The sequence below is a fragment of the Acomys minous genome (assembly GCF_964271855.1).
Source record: "Acomys minous genome assembly, chromosome: 6".
Classification (NCBI taxonomy): Eukaryota; Metazoa; Chordata; class Mammalia; order Rodentia; family Muridae; genus Acomys; species Acomys minous.
Window position 1 is genome coordinate 66261355 of NC_140487.1, and position 18932 is coordinate 66280286.

The window sequence follows — 18932 nt, forward strand, 5'->3', positions numbered from 1 at the left end:
AGTTATATTTATTTGCTGTTCCTAAGATGTATATTCTTGTGATAAAAGTAGACTAGCAATTGACATGACCATGATTTAATTTACTAACATTTAATTTGTATAACTTATTTCTCCTAAACAGCTTGATAGCACTTTCAAAGCATTAGAAGTAAACCTTGTACTATAATTGAGTTATATAGGTACAATAAATCATATTACAGTAAAAATATGTGTATATATAATATGTGAAGAGTTATCTTACATTTGAATTCTATACCACTGTATCTAGAACTTATTTTGCATCTATATACAAAATTTTATATCAGTGAATTAAAAATATCTTGTGAGTGACAATTGAGGCATTAAGTTGAGGAGTAGATTCACTAATCTATTTTTGTTCTATCTTCCTTGTACATTTCTATATTTTCCCTTCTTTCTTTTCAACCACTTTTTCCAAATAGGATGTCATTGTCCAGTATGATAAGTCAGGATTGATCCAATGTCAGTGTGTGGTTCTTTTGTTCTGAAAGCATATAATTTCTGACAAGCATTATACAATCCTAAAATTATAAGTGTATAAAAGGTGTGCCCAGAATAATTAATGCTGGATTTGTGCTCTTTGTATGAGCAGGAAAAGAAGACATCTGTAAATCTTCATTTATGCCATATGAAGAATAGCATCTAATAGTAATTCATAGGGGTTCTTTAGTCAACAAGAGTCATTGTCTCTATGCCTAGACATTCATGTTTCAGCCAGTCTCAGAGCTAGTTCCATATGGCGGGATTAGTAATATAACTTACCTGCTTCTTCTGCAGTTTAAATTCTTCACATCTTGATTGTAGCCCCCTATTGATCTCCCTCCCTCCCTCTTCCCCTTTTCCTCCCTCCCTTATTACTCAGATAGGGGAGCCATCTTCCCCTAATATCTGACCTCAGCCTATCAAGTCTCATCTCTATGAGCTGTAACCTCCTCCTCTGTAGTCTGGCATGGCCGTCTTGCTACGGGTGAGTGATCTAAGTTTAGTGGCCAGAGTGCATGCCTGAAGTAGTTTCTACTCTAGATGTAGGATCCACAAAGAGACTGTGCTACTACATCCAAGCAGTGGGTCTCAATTCGCATCATACATGGTCCTTAGTTGATGTTTCTGACTCTGTTTTGTCATGTAGTTCCCTGTATTTTGTGGCTAATGTCCAATTATGGGTGAGTATATACCAAGAGTGTCCTTCTGGGTTTGGGTTACCTCACTCAAGATGATCTTTTCCACCTGTGAGTTCTTTATCAAAAGTCAGGTGTCTATAGGCATATGGCTTTATGTTTGAGTCTTTAATTCTCTCCCATTGATCAACATCTCTATTTTATGGAGTAACATTTTGTGGTTAGCACTTTATCACTATAGTACAATTTGAGATTGGCTATGGTGATACCTCCAACATCTGTCTTTATGGATTTTTCTGATCTAACCTAGGTTTTATGTGTTTCCATATGAAACTAAAAGCAGTCTTTTCAAGATCTGTGAAGAATTGTGTTAGTATTTTGAGGGGGTTGTCATTTAGTCTGTAGATTGGTTTTGGTATGATAGCCATGTTCACTATATTAATCTCACTAAACCTCAAAGATAGCAGATATGCATGTCTTCAAATGTGTTTTTTAATCTCTGGAAATTATTTTATTAAGCTCCTCCAAGGTTTCATTATCCAAGTGTTTCACTTATTTAATTGTAATTAATCCAAACTGTATACATTTAAGGCAATTATCAAACATGTCATTTCTTTGATTTCTCATTTTTTGTAATTTGTACATTGGAAGTTCAATGATTTTTACGTGTTAATTGTGCATCTTGATACTTTACTGAGAGGGTTTATCAATTGTTGACATTTTATAGTGGGGACTTAAGCTTACTCATGTATAAAAAATACAATCTGTGGAGGCTGATGCCTTATCCATCAGGCAACTGGGGCACCATGTAAGGCTGTCAAATACAAAAAGCCAAAACACTACAAACATAACATTTATATAATTCCTAATTGTGTCATGGTTTTTCTTGGTATATATAGTTTATTTTATGTGCAATAAATAAATGTATATGTAAAAGTAAAAAAGTACAATCTGCAAATAAATACTCTCTGACTGATCTCCTTCTTGATGCCTTTCTGTTTAATTGTTCTACATAAGCCTTCAAGTACTATATTGAACAGGTACAGAGAGAATTGACAACCTTGTCTTGTTCCTGATTTTATTGGAAATTATTTGAGTTATTCTTCATTTAGATTTACGTTCTCGCTGGGCTCGCTCGAAATTGCCTCTATATTTTGAGGGATGTGTCTTGTACTGCTGGTCTTTTTCTGATTCCTTTATTTATTAATTGATTGATTTGATCACTTTACATCCCAATCCCAGAAACCTCCCTCCTCTCCTCTCAGACCCACCCTATTCCCCTCTTCCCATCAATAATGTCTTTCCTGGCAGAGAAGGGGAGGCCCCCAAGTGGTACCAATCTCAAGTCTCTAAGCACATTGTTTCCTACCTGGGAATGACAAAGAAGCCTAGCTCGGGGAAAGTGACCCAGTGGTAGGTAGCAGATTTAGAGACAACACCTACTCTTATTTTTAGGGGAACCACATAATGACCAGGATGCACATTTGCTACACACACACACACACACACACACACACACACACACACACACATATATATATATATATATATATATATATATATATATATATACAGGAGGCCTAGGTTCTGTCTACTCAAACACTTTGGGTGGTGGTTCAGTCTCTGTGAGCCCCGATGGGCCCAGGTTATGTTACACTGTAGGTTTTCTTGTGGTGTCCTTGACCCTTAAGCTCCCTCTATCCTTCCTGCCTTTGTTCTACATCACTCCCTGAGCTTGGCACATAGCTTGGGCTTGGGTCTCTGCATCTGTCTTCATCGGTTGCTGGACAAAGCCTCTCAGAGGGCAGTTACGCTACACTCCTGTCTGCAAGCATAGTAGAGTATCATGAATAGTGGCAGTGGTCTGCCCTTTCACATCAGGTGGTCACTGATGTGCCATTCTCTCAATCTCTAATCCATTTTTGACACTACGAACCATGTAGACAAGAGATTGTGTCTAAGGTTTTATGTGTGGGTTCCTCTCCGACTTTCTCCATTGAGAATCCCATCTAGCTAAAGGAGGGGCTGACTTTATGCACCTTAACACCCGTTGCTTGTAGTCTCAGCTTGTGTCACTCCCAAAGACTCCAAGGAGCCTCTCCTGTCCTAAAGAGGCCCTCCTCCCATATTTCTCTTCTCTCTCCAGGTGCTTCTCCTCACTCACCCTCCTCCCTTCTTTCTCTGCCTACCTGATCCCCACTCCCATTATCTCTGCCACCCTATTCCCCACCTAGTTCCCTCCAGAAATTTATATCAAACATCTATTGTATTTTTTCTTCTGGGTGAGAGTCAAGCATCTTCCCTAGGTCTCTCCTTGACTTCTTTGGGTCTGTGGATTGTAGTGCGGTTATCCTGTACTATATGGTTAATATATGCTTGTAAGTGAGCACACACCAAAGATGTCTTTCTGGATCTAGCTTACCTCACTCAGGATGATCTTTTCTAAGTCCATCCATTTGCTTGCAAATTTCATGATGTCTTTGTTTTTGATAGCTGAATGGTATTCCATTGTGTAAATGTACCACAGGTTTTTAATCCATTCTTCAGTGGAGGGAAATCTAGTATGTATCCAGTTTCTGGCTATTACAAATAAGGCTACAATGAATATAGTTGAGTAAGTTTCCTTTTGGTAAGGTGGGACATCTTTTGAGTATATGCTTAGGAGTGGTACAGATAGGTGTATATATATGGAACTATTCCCAATTTTCTGAGAAAGCACAAGATTGATTTCTAAAGTGATTGCACAAGTTTGCACTCCCACCAACAATGTTGTAGTGTTGCCCTTTCTCCACATCCTCTCCAACATGTGCTATCACTTGAGTTTTTTATCTTAGCCATTCTGACAGGTGTAAGATGGAATTTCAGTGTTGTTTTGATGTACCACTGGTCTTTTAAGAACTTCTATTATGAACAGATTTTCTATTTTGTCAGAGGACTTTTCTGCATCTAAGGAAATGAACATGTAATTTTTGTATTTCATTTTCTTTTTATGGTAGATTATATTTAATGATTTTCCTATCTTACCCTTGTCTACATCTATAGGATGAAGCATACTTGATCATGGTGGATGATCTCTTTGATGTATTCTTGATTCACATTGCATGAATTTTATCTATGTTCATAAGTGAATCTGGTCTGCAATCCCTTTTCATTTTGGGGTTGTTATGTAGTTTGGGTATCAGGGTAACTATGACCTCACAGAACAAACTGGGCAGTATTCTTTCTATTTCTATTTTGTGTATAATTTGAGAAGTATTGATCTTAACTATTCTTTGAAAGTCTGCACTAAAATCATCTTGCCCTGGAATTTATTTGTCTGGGAAATTTTACATACTACTTCTATTTTACTGGGATTTATGAGTCTCTTTAAATTATTTATCTGATCTTTACTTGACTTTGGTAGGTTATATATACAAAGAAAATAATCAGTATCTTTTAGATTTTCTAATTTGCTGGAGTATTGACTTTTAAAGTTGGTTCTTATGATTCTCTGAATTTAGTTATTTTCTGTTGTTATACCCCCATCTCTAATGTTGTTAATTTGGGTATTAGAGAACCACATTTTAATTAGTTTGGCTAAGGGTTTGTCAATCTTACTCGTTTTCTCAAAGAACCAAGACTTTGTTTCACTGATCCTCCGTATATTTATTTTATTTTTATTTTTTTACTTTATGGACTCTATCCCTGAATTTGACTGTTTAATGATATATAATCCTTTACTATGTTATTATTTCTTTTTGTTTTACAGCATTAAGGTGAACAGATGAGTTACTAATGTGATGCTTCTCCCCATTATTATGTAGGCATTTAGGGTTATAAACTTTGATTTTAGAGCTGGAGAGTATTTTCAATATAAAAACAACTATGTGAAAAAGTGGGGAAGAACCTTGAACGCACTGGTACAGGAGACAACTTCCTGAAACTGAACAACAAAAGCTCAGACTCTAAGTTCAAAAATTAAAAAATAGTTCCTCATGAAAGTCAAAAGCTTCTATAAGGCAAAGGACACTGTTAATGGAATAAAACAAAAATCTTCACCAACCTTACATCTAACAAAGGGCTAATAATATCCACAATATATAAAGAACTCAAGAAAGTAAACAAAATACCAAATGATCCAATTAAAAATAGGGCACAGAGCTAAAGAGATAATTCTCAATAGAGGACCATCAAATGGAAAAAAAAACACTTAAAGAAATGCTCAATACCCTTAGTCATCAGGGAAATGCAAATCTAAACAACTCTGAGATTTCATCTTACAACTGTCAGCGTGGCTAAGATCAACTGAAGGGACAGGACATGCCGGCTAGGATGTGGAGAAAGGGGAACACTCCTCCATTGCTGGTGGGAGTACCAACTTGTACAACCACTTTGAAAATCAATCTGGTGCTTTCTTTGAAAATTGTTAATACTGCTACCTCAAGATAGCACCATACCACTCCTGGGCATACATCCAAAAGATACTCCACTGTACAACAAGGACATTTGCTCAACTATATTCATAGCAGCTTTATTCATAATAGTCAGAATATGGAAACAACCTAGATGCCTCTCAACCAAAGAATAAAGAAACTGTGGTACATTTGCACAATGGAATACTATTCAGCTATCAAAAACAAGGAGATGTTGAAATTTGCAGGCAAATGCATGGAACTAGAAAAGATCATTCTGAATGAGGTAACTCAGACCCAGAAAGACACAGATAGTATATACTCACTTATACGTGGATATTAAGCCAATATTGATGTCCTTTGAGGGACTCTCCACAATGGAGGACCTGAACAGTGCTGCAAGTTGTATGGAAGAGTTGGGGGTGTGGAAGGTTGGGAGTGGGGGTGTCAGGAGTTCCACAAGAAGATTATCAAGGCTGGTGGATCTGGATCCAGGGGGCCCTGCACAAACTGGTGCACCAACCAAGGACATTGCAAGCAGAGAACCTAGAACCCCTGTTCAGACGTAGCCAATGGACACCTCGTTCTCCATGTGGGGAAGGGTTGTGGGGAGAGCAAGGCACTGCCTCTGACATGAAGCCTAGTAAAAGAGATTTGATCCCTTCCCTTTGGTGGAGAAGCTCTGTGGGAACACAGAGGAAGGGGGTGCAGGCTATCCAGATGAGACCTGATAGGCTGTGGTCAGAAGGTGGGGGAGGAGTACCTCACCCATCAGAGGTCTAGGGGAGAGGAATAGGACAGAAGAGGGAGGGAGAGTGAGAACAAGAAGATAAGAGCAAGGGATTACAGTCAGGACGCAACGTGAATAAATTACAATAAAATAATAAAAAGAAATATTTAAAAAAACCCAACCATGAAGGATCTAGGAACTTCCACCTTTCCTTGTACGGACATGCCGGAGGAATACCATTCCATAGAAACATGCCAGGAGCAATATGGATCTCATGCTCCAGTAAAGAAACCCCTTCTTCATATGGATGGTTCCACCCATACCTGTATAGCAAGGAATAGTGCAATATGAGGGAAACTTAAATTTCCATGTTCGTATTCTTTCCAGAAGACCAGTGCCAGAAGGAAAATGCATATGTAGTTTTTCACATCGGAACAATTTGTTTGATTGTCAGCAGAGCATTTAGCTGCCACCTGCACTCAGTCCCACATGCTCCAATAATTTCCATGTCTTTCTGTGGCCTTGGAACAGCATGACAGTTTAAGATAATTTCTCTGGTAGAAAGGAATGTGTCCAAATTAAGTCTTTCTGTATACCTCATACTAACATGATTGTGAAACATGAAAGTATGTGAATAGCTAGAAAAACCTGACAGACAGGGTACTATGAGAGTAATAGTAATAGTATATTTTTATATAGTAATAAACCCAGGAGCAAATAAATGAGAAACAGCATGCAGAGATGACAAAACAGATGACATGTCAGCAAGATATAAACTAAACAGAAAAATAATGAAACTAACAGAAATGATGAATCAAATGGGCCTAACAAGTATCTATAGATATCTACAGAGGATGCTTAAATCTCAGTGAGAAGGGAAAATAGATAGATGTTGGGTAAACTGTCATTTTTTTTTTACCTTGAAAGCTACTAACCTGCACTTCCTGTTTACTCAGGTAATTAATTTTATTCCTTCTCAAGTCTCTGATGGGGTTCAAGACCAAATAGTTTAGTTTCACAATTAAGCTTAGCTGTTTAGGGGTTAGATGTTTTTAGGTCCAGATAGATGTTAAAAGTTGATATTGATGAGATATGATAGATATTGATTTACATTCAGAATTTTAGACTCACCAAGTAGGAAATACGTTTTCTTCAACATTGCCAAGTACAAATAGCTAAAACACTATGACTGTAACATTCATATAATTCCTGATTGTCTCATGGTTCTTCTTGCTGTAGGTAGTTTATTTTATATATGTGCAATAACATAAATGTATATGTAAAAATATTTTTCAAAAGGAATAAATGTTCATGGTGGATGGATGGAAGGAACTGGCTGGGACAGAAGGAAGGGATAGAAACAGGAAGAATCAAATATGGGGAGGATTTAGAGAAAGCAACCTGGGAGAGAAAACTGGGATTGATGTGGGGGCATCTCTGAAATGAGCTAGAAAGAGGTCTAAGAAAAGGAAAACTTCCAGGAACCTATAAGGGTGACCCTAGCTAATATTCCTAGCAACATGTGAAATCAAACCTGAAATAGGCACTTTCTGTAACCAGGCAAGACTTCAAATGGAGGGATAGGAACACAAGCCTACACACAAAACTTCAACACACAATTTCTCCTGCCACAAGATGTGGGGGCATAAATAATGTCCAATCAATGACTATCCCAACTTGATACAATGAGAGAAAGCCCATCCTTGACATTATTTTTGTTGTTGTTATACTTGCCGTACTCTGAAAGGCTTCATCCAGAAGCTGATGGAAACAGATGCAGAGACTCACATCCATTAGGCAGAGCTTGGAAATCTTATGGAAGAGGCAGAGGAAGGATTGATGGAGCCAGAGAAGTCAAAGACATTACAAGAAAACCCACAGAAAGAATGAGCCTGGGCCTATAGGAATTCCCAGAGACTAAACTACAAAGCAAAGAGCATGCATGTGACCCCTGTGACCTCAGACCCCTACACATATATAACAGATATATAGCTTGGTCTTCATGTAGGACCTTAAGAATTGGAGCTGGGTCTGTCCCTTACTCTGTTGTATGCCTCTAGACCCCTTTCCCCTAACTGGACCACCTTGTCTGGGTCAAATAAGAGAAGATGCAGCTAGCCCTACTGCAACGTGATTTCCCAAGATGGGTGGTTATTTATGGGAGGCCTCTCCTTCTCTGAGGAGAAAAAAAAATGGTGTTATGGGGAGAGGCAAGGTGAGAGGGAGAAACTGTGAAGAGAGAAGAGGAGTAGCTGTGATTTGGATATAAAGTAAATTAACTAATACAAAGAGAAAAATAAAATTAGAATGAAGAAGAACTTGAGCAGCTTTAACAACAACAACAACAAAAACTGTTATATTTTTGTTTGTGAGCGTGGACTTGCTTTGTAGACCAGGCTGGCCTCAAACTCACAGTGATACCCCTGCCTCTGCCTCTTGAGTGCTGGGATTAAAGGTGTGCACCACCATGGTAGATGGCACTTATATTTCCAGTTCACAAGACAAAAACTGATAGCCACGGACTCAGTGGAAGTTCTTGTAAGTGTGAGCTTCTGGCACTGTAACTCTTCAGTTAAGCCTACATCATAGTCAAGGACTCACTTTTCCCTGTTTCAGTAAAAATTTTCAATAAAAACATCTTTACTTCTCCCACAGCCTTGTTGAGGTCAACAATTTTTAGAAGTCATCTCTTTCCTTCCACCATGTGGGTTCTGGAGATGGCACTCAGGTTGTTGGGCCAACGGCAAGCACCTTTATCTGCTGAGCTATCTTGTCAGATTGCAGTAGAAAACATTTAACTGAGCTAGGCATGGTAACACAGGTGTTTAATCCCCCACTCATGAGGTAAAGGCAGGAGGATCATCATGGGTTCAAGGCCAGCTGGTTTACAGAGGGAGTCCAGGATAGCCAGGGATACACAGAGAAACCCTAACCTGAAAACCAAAGAAACAAAACAAAACAAAAAAGACACTTATTTGAGACCTGCATTGCCAATCCTTTTAGGTGTGCTTCCTTGAGTTCTGCTCCCCCCTGCCCCCCATCTCTCTCCCCAACTCCCCCCTCTGCTGTGTATGTCTCTCCCTCCACTTCGGTGTGTGTGTGTGTGTGTGTGTGTGTGTGTGTGTGTGTGTGTGTGTGTGTGTGTGTGTGTGTGTGTGTACATCTGTGAGAACCAGGAGGGCAATCTTGAGCATACTATTCTATGTTCTCCAACTTTTTGTTTTGTTTTGTTTTGTTTTGTTTTGTTTTTCAAGACAGGGTTCCTGTGTCACCTTGGCTGTCCTGAACTCTCTTTGTAGACCAGGCTGAATTCAAACTCACAGCAATCCACCTGCCTCTGCTACCCGAGTGCTCTGCTTAAAGGCGTGTGTCACCAAGCCAAGATCACCTTTTTTTTTTCTTTTTTCTTTTTCTTTTCTTTATTTTTAAAAGCAGTGCCTCCTACTGAACCTAAAGTTCGCCAATTTATCTAATTGGCTGACCAGCAGGGTCAGGGATCCCACAGGCCACGCCTTCCCACCGCTGAGGCTGAAGATGTGCTGCTGTATCTGGTTTCTAGGAGGGTGTCAGGGACCTGAACTCAGGGTCCTACGCTTGTGCAGCAAATAATTTACCACTGAGATATTGTCCCTGCCACAACTATGCTTCATACTTGTTCATCCTGAAACTTTTTCTGTGTTGAAGCCAAAGATCTAACTTTATGTGAGGTGAGGCCCCTAAGAGATTAGGTGAACTCCACGGGCTACTGTAGGCCCAAGCACAGGGAGCTGCACTTCAGTCCCAGCTGCTGTGTGCACTGTAACCTCTGAGCCCAAAGGCATCCTTCCTCTGTGAGTTGTTTTTCTTTTTAAGGGAGTGTTGTCCTTTAATGTACTTTAAATGCATATATGTGTGTGGCAAGGAAAAAAATAGATTGGAGTCAAATCCTCACTATTGGATTGTGTCCTCAGGATCTTAACCTCTGGTTTTCTTTTCCCTCATCTAGAAACAGGATAAATAAGTTCTACCTTCAAGAGTTTCTTTTTTTCTAATCACTTTACATCCTGCTCCCAGCACCTACTCTCCTCTCCTCCCTGCCCCACCCTTCTGCCCCCCTTAACCCCATTCTGCTTTTTACTTCTCAGAGAACAGAAGGCCCCTAACTTGTACCAACATACCCTGGCACCTCAAGTTTCAGCAAGAATAAGCACATCCTCTCCCGCTGAAGCCTGACAAGGCATCCTGGCTAGGGGAAAGAAATCCAGGGGCAGGCAAGAGAGTCAGAGACAGCCTCTACTCCTGCTGTTATGGACCCATATGTTGACCAAGCTGCACATCTGCTACATGTGAGTAGGGGGCCTAGGTCCAGTCCAGGCATCTTCCTTGGCTGGTGGTTCAGTCTCTGGGAGCCCTCATGGGCCGAGGTTAGACTCTGTTATAGGTCTTCATGTGGTGTCCATCACCACTCCTGCTCTCTCTATCTTTCTTCCCATTTTTCCACAAAACACCCCGAGCTAGGCCTATTGTTTTGCTGTGGGTCTCTGCATATGTTTCCATCAGCTATTGCATGATGCCCCTCACTCAGAAGACAGTTCTACAAGGCTACTTTCTGCAAGGAGAGCAGAGTGCAATTAATAGGGAAAGGAGCTGGCTCTCTCTCCATGTGGTGGGTCTCAAGTTGGGCCACTCGCTGATTTGCTGTTCCCTCCATCACTGCTCCATCTTAATCCCTACACTTCTTAAAGACAAGACAAATTTTGACTTGAAGGTTGGTTTTTATGGGTTGGTTGATGCACCCCTCCTCTACTGGAAGTCCTATCTGGCTACAGGAGGTAGTGACTTCAGACTCTGGAACCCTCCCTGCTAAGAGGCTTAGATAGGGTCACTCCCATAAACTCCCAGAGCCTCCCATGTCTCAGAGATGCCCCGCACCAATTTCTGTTCTTTCCCTCCATTTCATCCCCTCAATCCCCCTCCTTCCCGCCCCACACCTGATCCCCACACCTGTTACCCCTCCTTGCCCTCGCCTTCTTTTCCAACTACTTTAGATGTCTATTTATTTCATGTTCTGAGTGAGATTCAATCATCATTCCTTGAGCCTTCCTTACCTTCTTTGGGGCTATGGATTGTAGTATGTTTATCCTGTATTATATGGCTAATATCCATTTATAAGTGGTCACATACTATGCCTGTCTTTATGGGTCTGGGTTACCTTACTCTGGATGATCTTTCTAGTTCCATCCATTTGCATGCAAATTGCATGATGTCTTTATTTTCAATAACTGAATAATATTCCATTGTATAAATATATCAAAATTTCTTTTTATAAATTTTTATTATTACTATAATTTATCCACATTGCATTTGGATTTTATCTTCCTGTTCCCATCCTCTCTCCTTTTTCCATTCTCTTCCCCTCCCCATGATCTCTGACAGGTGGGGTCCTCCTCCCCCACCATCTGACCACAGCCTATCAGGTCTCATCTGGATAGCCTGCATCCCCTTCTATTCTGTTCTGATAGGATGTCTCCCCTAAGGTGCAGTGATCAAATTGAGAGAACCTTCAGATTGATTTTGAGAGTGATTGTACAAGTTTGCACTCCCAGCAGCAATGGGAGAGTGTTTCCCTGGCTCCACATCCTCGCCAGCATGTGCTGTCACTTTAGTATTTCATCTGAGTCATTGTGATGAGTATAACATGAAATCTCAAAGTCGTTTTAATTTGCATTTTCATGATGACTAGGGACATCGAGCATTCTTTAAATGCTTCCCAGGCATTTGACATTCTTCTGTGGAGAGTTATCTGTTTAGCACTGTACCACATTTTTAAAGGTTTTTTTTTCTTTTCAACTGCTGATGAAGCAAGAGGACCTCAAATGAGAATGTATTTCCCACAGACAAAAGGATAAAGAACTCAGACACAGAAAGTGAAGGAAACATTCACTTTATTGGCATAGTGATTTCAGAGGGATTAATGATGCTCAGTTGGCAGCAATTGTGTCCTGGATCCAGCTCACATAGTTGCAGACCTTGGTGTACACACCAGGGTTGTCCTTCTGAGCACAGCCATAGCCCCAGGAGACAATGCCCTGGAGCTGTCCATTGCAGACCACAGGGCCACCAGAGTCACCCTGGGATGAAAAAACAGAGTGTTTAAATATGAGGCATGTAAAAAAAAAAAAAAAAAAAAAAAAAAAAAGGACCACATTTACTCTGACCTGAGGATGACATTCTAGCTAACCTTTGCCCCATTGGTGTTCCCATCCTTTACTCTTGTTAACATGTCAAAATGACACCCAGAATAGATCTCCTCACATTTCCAGGAAACTTCCTTGCCACAGACACTAGGACATTCCACTCCTAGGATAACAGGCATTTACATGAGGAGGGAGCCAATTACCTGGCAGGAATCTTTGCCTCCCTCCAGGAAGCCAACACAGATCATGTTCTTGGTGATCTCTCCGGGGTAGGAGGCTTCACACTCAGCCTGAGACAGAATTGGGGCATCCAGGCACTGGAGCAGGTCTGGGTTGTTCACTTTTAGGAATAAAAAGAAGGAAATGTGATTCAGATGAAGATAGGGATCAACATTCCAGTGTAAACACTCTGTGAACCCTGGAGCATCCTTCAAGATATTAAAGCTCAGTGAGAAGCTTAGATCCCAGAACCATCATTAATGGCGTCCTTCCTGAAAGTAATAACAGCACATTCTGCATCATTTTATGTGAAAATATCCCTTGTACCCACTGCAGAACCTTGTGTGTACTGGGTACTTGCAGTATATTTGCATCTTAGAAGAAAATGGTTTAAGTGTAGAAAAGTTTTGGTCATGGAAATTTCTAAAGAAGGTAGAAGTGTCTCACTCACCGCCTGAGCTCAAGGTGTTGCCCCAGCCAGAGATGAGGCACTGAGTGCCAGCAGCTGCACAGGAAGTGGGCAAAGGTACAGCAGCTACTTGGGCATTGAGGGTCACAGGGGAAGCGAGCTTGATCAGCATGATATCATTGTCCAGGGTCCATGCATTGTAGTTGGGGTGCCTGATGGCCTTCTCAGCATTGACAAACTGCTCATCACCCTCGAGGACATTGATGTTATGCTCCCCCAGTCTGACTTGGATGCGGCTGTTGGAAAGAGTTGCTGGTTACAAAATTCTTCTCCACGACCCCAAATAGTTCAGAGTTATTAAATGACTTTTGCTGAATATGTCAGGAATGGGGAGGGGCCTGGTTTATATAACAGAAGTAGAAGAGGGGTGCTGTGCAAGTAACATTGTGGGGCCAAATTCCTTTCTGTTTCAAGACAGGTGTTATGATTGAGATGAAGGACTGAAATTGGTGATGCTCACCAACCTGCCCTCCCTCCTTTCTATACAAATTAGCTCTTTGTGTCTCCATTCTTCCTGTGTCTTTACAAAGTATAGCCCGTACAGTGTTTTACGCTTAGACACTATTATCCTGATAGGCCTAGTCCAGTTTGAGATAAAAATAGTTCTTTCCATGCCACTGCGATACTTGGCAATTTGTTGTGAACTTAATTTTTTTGTTTCTTTCCTAGACTTTCTGAATTGTCATCTGGCTTATTCTGATGCACACTCAGTTGTGACACCCTCTGGCATAGATACCGACTTTCAGTTCTCTCTATATATTGAAATTTTAAATTTTAAAAGGTTATAGGTTGTCCACACTCACTGAAAACTGAGTTTGTCACCCTGTTACAGGATCCAATGTTACTATTTGCAGAAGTCTTTTTGTGAAGTCATGTTTGGTTCTTTCTACCCTAAATTCAACTCTCCTTGCTGTCATTATCTGCACCACTGGTGTACTTGGTGTGGTGCAAGAGTGTGAGAAGCTTCCTATTCGCTATCCTTTTTCTCTCCAAACTCATGAAATGAGCTGCAGTCAGTGATTTCACTTCCCTCACTCTCTTCCCATTCACCTTACACCCTCAGTTCCTGCCTGACCTTATACTTTGCCCTTAGAAGTGTCAAGTGTCTGTTTGTACAGTCAGGGCCCATCACTTACGACTTGTAGCAGTGAGCTGCGGACACCACCCACTGGTCATTGATGAGGGAACCTCCACAGAAGTGGTAGCCAGAGTTCAGGGACACCTGGTAGGGGACGGAATGCTCCTGGCAGGTGTATCCTCCAACAATCTTGTCATCATCATCAACAGGGAAAGCAACTTCAGTAAAGATAAGAAGACCATTGAGAAGACAATTCATCCAAGGTTCTGGAGGGCGGAGCCCTCAGTCATCAGTCAGCTCTCAGCTAATTGGAAGTTCTTTATAAGTATCATGTGAAGTCAAGAAAGTAATACTGTATACCCAGTAGGCATAGACATGTTTGTCAAAAACACAGAGCACTGCAGGTCAATTGAAAAACACTCTGTAGGTTACTGCATTCTGATGTGTTATGAGGAATAAGGCAAGTAATATTCCCAGCATGTAGGAATAGGGTGCAGAGATGGTTATCTGACCCACTTCCTACTTTGACCTCGTGTTTATCATTCATTGTCACCCTGTGATTAACAGAGTTTGAGGGGTTTAATCTGGCTGCACCTATCTTGAAAAATATCTTTGCGGATGTAGAACTTTATGTACCCAAATCTTTTCTAGCTCAAGACTGTGTATTAAGGACAAATGGAGAGTAGACCTTACATAAGACAGAGGGATGTAATGTTATTGTCCAAGATGATTGATATTTAACTTTTTAAAAAAGATATATTTATTTATTATATATTCAGTGTTCTGCCTGCACGTACAACTGCAGGCCAGAAGAGGGCATCAGATCACATTACAGATGGCTATGAACCACCATGTGGTTGCTGGGAATTGAATTCTGGATCTCTGGAGGAGCAATCAGTGCTCCTAACCTCTGAGCCATCTCTCCAGCCAGATTGATATTTAACTTTTATTGCATGTTTTCTGTCTTTAAGTCAATTTGGTATATACTTTACAGAAATGTCCTTCCTAAGACAAAGCCACTGTTCCAGAGATATAAGATCAGTATTTTAAGGTATTAATCTCCAATATAATGAGGATTTTAACTTTCAACTTAAGAACACTCCTCTGTAAAAACAGTCATTGCTGAGCTATCTCCAAGGTGTTGGACCTGATCCAGAGTCCTGCTGGTTCATTTCACAGAACCTCCACATGCCTTCCTTTTCTAGACTCTCTGATCACACAATTAATAACAATGGCAGGGGTAATAATCACTAGGCTTACAAAGAAGCATGGAATAATAGCAGCAGAGCTGCTGCTGTTGGAAGAGACAGGACACTGTAAAAAAATAAAAGCAGCGTTGGTAGTGGGGTTCATGGCTCTGATAAGAAGGAAGAGCAGGGCCCGGGTTGAGGCATGGCACTCACCAGCAGCTCCCACAAGGGCCAGGAACAGGAGTGGACTCATTGTGGCAGAAGATGGTGAGTGCTGGAGGAAGCCTGCCTTTATACCCCAAAGAAGGGAGGGGGAGTTGTTACGGGGAAGCCCCCCCACTGCTGCTACACAAGCACACCTGTGGGTTTCCCTTTCCCAGAGTCTTATATCACCTCTTCTCTGTTTGTCTACACTGTGGGTAGGTGAGGTACAGGTGATAAGGAAACTTTTCTTCTTGGTGAAGGCAAGGTAAGCAGCTGACTCTTGAAAGGAAGTTTTACAAAAACAGTGGAAACATAGACTATGTCTATGAAGCTGGGTCTTCTTAGACCAATATATGTATAAGGTTACTAGGTGGATAACACACGTGGTCCTTAGATATACCATAACATCACAGGAAACCTGAGAGAGACCTGATATTGGTAGGGCGGTGGATAGTCAGGGAACTAGAGTTACATAAGAAGAAACATATTGTTTCTGGGTCTAATAACTATAAGCTGATGATGCTTATCTCTAGAACAAGTCGTCACATAGAAAAATCATATCCAAGGGCTTTAGTAATCAGAATTAGTGTATGAAGCGACATGGCAAAGGGAGAAAGCGATGTGATTTGTAGTGTAAGCTTTCAACTTGGCTCTTCTTTCCAACAGGGCTCTGAAGTGTGAAGAACGGAGTTTGAGTAGGAGCTTCTCGATATGTTCCAGAGATAGACCTCTACGGCCTTCTCCTCTCTCCTCTCTATTGACGTAATGGTTTTGTGGATTATATACAGTTTACCCTTATCATTCTAAGTATCTCCTGTCTCAAGTTCGTATAAACAAGCCCTCCATTTATTCTCTGTATTGCCAATAAAAAGCCACCAGCCAATGTTGTGCAATTCACAGACTCGGGTGGGAAGTCTGGGCACAGCAATCAGAGGAGACGGAGGAAATAGGAGATAGGGACACGTGGAGAGGACCAGGAAACATCAGGAAAAATGAACCGCACATAGGATGTGGTTAAAAGCAAGTATATTATGGGCAATCTGAATGGGAGAAAGCTATATTAGCTTGGTTGTTTAAGATGCAGTAATTAGTGCTCTATGCTAATTAAGTAAGCCCTAGTCTCTCTGTGGTTATTAGGGTATGTAGCTGGTGAAGAAATAACTGCTATTTTACTAATAATATAAATCAATATTAAATATTAATAATTATTCTGCACATAACATTCCATATGTGAAGCATAGAATCAGAACTAACCTGAGATAAGTCCTGGATGGAACCACAGAGCCTTCCCAAAACAAAACATAGTCAGAGCTCTGGCTCTTTAAGAAAAAAATGCCCAAAAAGGGAGACAGAAAAGGCTGAGCTTTAAAACCACCACTTTACACAAATGTTAGTAGCCGCTCTGCCAAGCACTGCATGGTTCCACGGGGTCAAAGCTCTAGCTAGGATTTAGCTGTGTGCTCTCCTAGAAGACTACACACTGGACCTTACTGCATCTGTGTAAGATAGATAGCTAGGCCAATGGCAGCAAGGAGAAGGGACGGGTCAGGTATCTACTGAAAAAAAGCTCCAGGACTCCATAAAACACAGGGCTGCTGCGCACATAGACCTAAGTCAGAAGCTTGGCTTGGCCTGCTGAGCAATATCCCAACTCAGGTTAGTGCTTGGGCCCTGGGCAAACCGGGTGAAAGTGATCCAATTTTAGGCCAGGGTAAGGTAGAAGGCTGAAACATCTCTCTCTGTGAATGAAAGAAAAGGAGACATGGCCAAGCACTGCATGGGATGCAGGGGCCAAGAACAAACATACACACACACACACACACACACACACACACACACACACACACACACACATATATATATATATATATATATATATATATATATATATATATGGAGAGAGAGAGAGAGAGAGAGAGAGAGAGAGAGAGAGAGAGAGAGAGAGAGAGAGAGAAGAGAGAAACCCAAATTCAGTCAAACTTCTAAGTAGGCAAAAATGTCTACAAGAGTACATAGATTCTAATAAACAAGCAAACATCCAACTGAACATAGATAGTCCAAAAATACAGAATTTAAAATATAAAGCAAAGTCTCCATAGAGAGAATTAGAGACAATTTCAAGTTATGATAATAATAATTTTTTTCTATGTTAAAAAAAATGGAAAACCCTGTAGAGGAGGAAATTTGGACCCCATACAGGTTTATTTTCACCATCACCATATAAATAAAATCATATGGAGAATGCTGAAGGAAATAGATACTAGGATGTACTGGGAAGACGAGCCAGCGAGGCCTGGTAAATATAGTCTGTATCCATGCCTGCCATAACTGGCCCAGGTACACAACAGAATTGGTGCTCAGACCTCTTTCCTCTATACTCTAAATTGCATTTAACGGCTCATGCTGTCATCCACTACATTGCATATGTTATAGAGACTCACATTCCTTTTTGAAAGTTGTTTATAGTAAAATATGAAAGAAAGGAATTATCTCCTAATAAAGAAGATACTATGACTCAGATGATTCCTTTTTGGCCGAGGAACTATCTAAACTTGTCATATGGTTTCAAGGCTCCAAAAATACATGGAAATCCTTTTGAAGCATGAAACTTTCCACCATGGCATTCAAAAGGCAATTGCTGAGCAAGCAGAAGTCTCTAGGAGACAAGGTAAGCATCTGGCTCCTCCCGCCATTTTTTTTCTTGGCAGATCTTGAACACCACGTTTATATTTTACCTGGCACTGTGTCTCAGAGCCTTGCTTTACCATGACCCCCTCACCTACCTGAGCCATTTCTCACTCTGACCCTCTCTGTAAAGAAACATTGAAGAGCATAACAGAATGGTATTCTAAGAGCTAACACTTGTAGCTTAACCACTTAATATTTTCTGCTTCTATTAATCACCTGATATCAGTTTTCTCTAAGATATTAGAAATCATAGGCTAAGAATACTATTGTAGATTATAATTATTACCTCATAGTCTAGACAGAGATGAGTATGGTAGATTCACTGAACTAGACATCACACTCCATTTGAATGTCTCTGCCATTCCCAATACCATTAATCCTAATAAACAAATTCCTTGGTGTCTTTCTGTAAAACATTCTCCTAGTCCCCACTCAATGATTAGCATTGTGAAATCATTGTATTTCAATTTTGGAAATAGTGGCTAATTTTTCTCTGTGTATTTAACGCTATAGATTATAATCTTTTATGGACCTTATATTTATCATATCATTCTGCATTTCATAGATGATCAAATGAGCTTTAGAGAATGGAATTATGTTTTTTAAAAGTATATGCAACAAATAGTGTGTATGTGAGTCATACTCTAGACT

At 40.5% G+C, this 18932-nt stretch overlaps 1 protein-coding gene and 1 gene segment (V, D, J or C); both read right to left on the reverse strand.

Annotated features, from left to right (window-relative positions):
- LOC311600761 (T-cell receptor beta-1 chain C region-like) overlaps window positions 1–18932 on the reverse strand; it is a 266643-nt gene that overhangs the window by 192072 nt on the left and 55639 nt on the right.
- Window positions 12218–13233, reverse strand: LOC311599449 (trypsin-5-like; the record flags this gene model as incomplete). Its single annotated transcript, XM_084785361.1, has 3 exons — window positions 12218–12367; window positions 12637–12773; window positions 13104–13233. 3 exons carry the CDS (start codon window positions 13231–13233, stop codon window positions 12218–12220), a joined length of 417 nt encoding a protein of 138 aa, XP_084641487.1.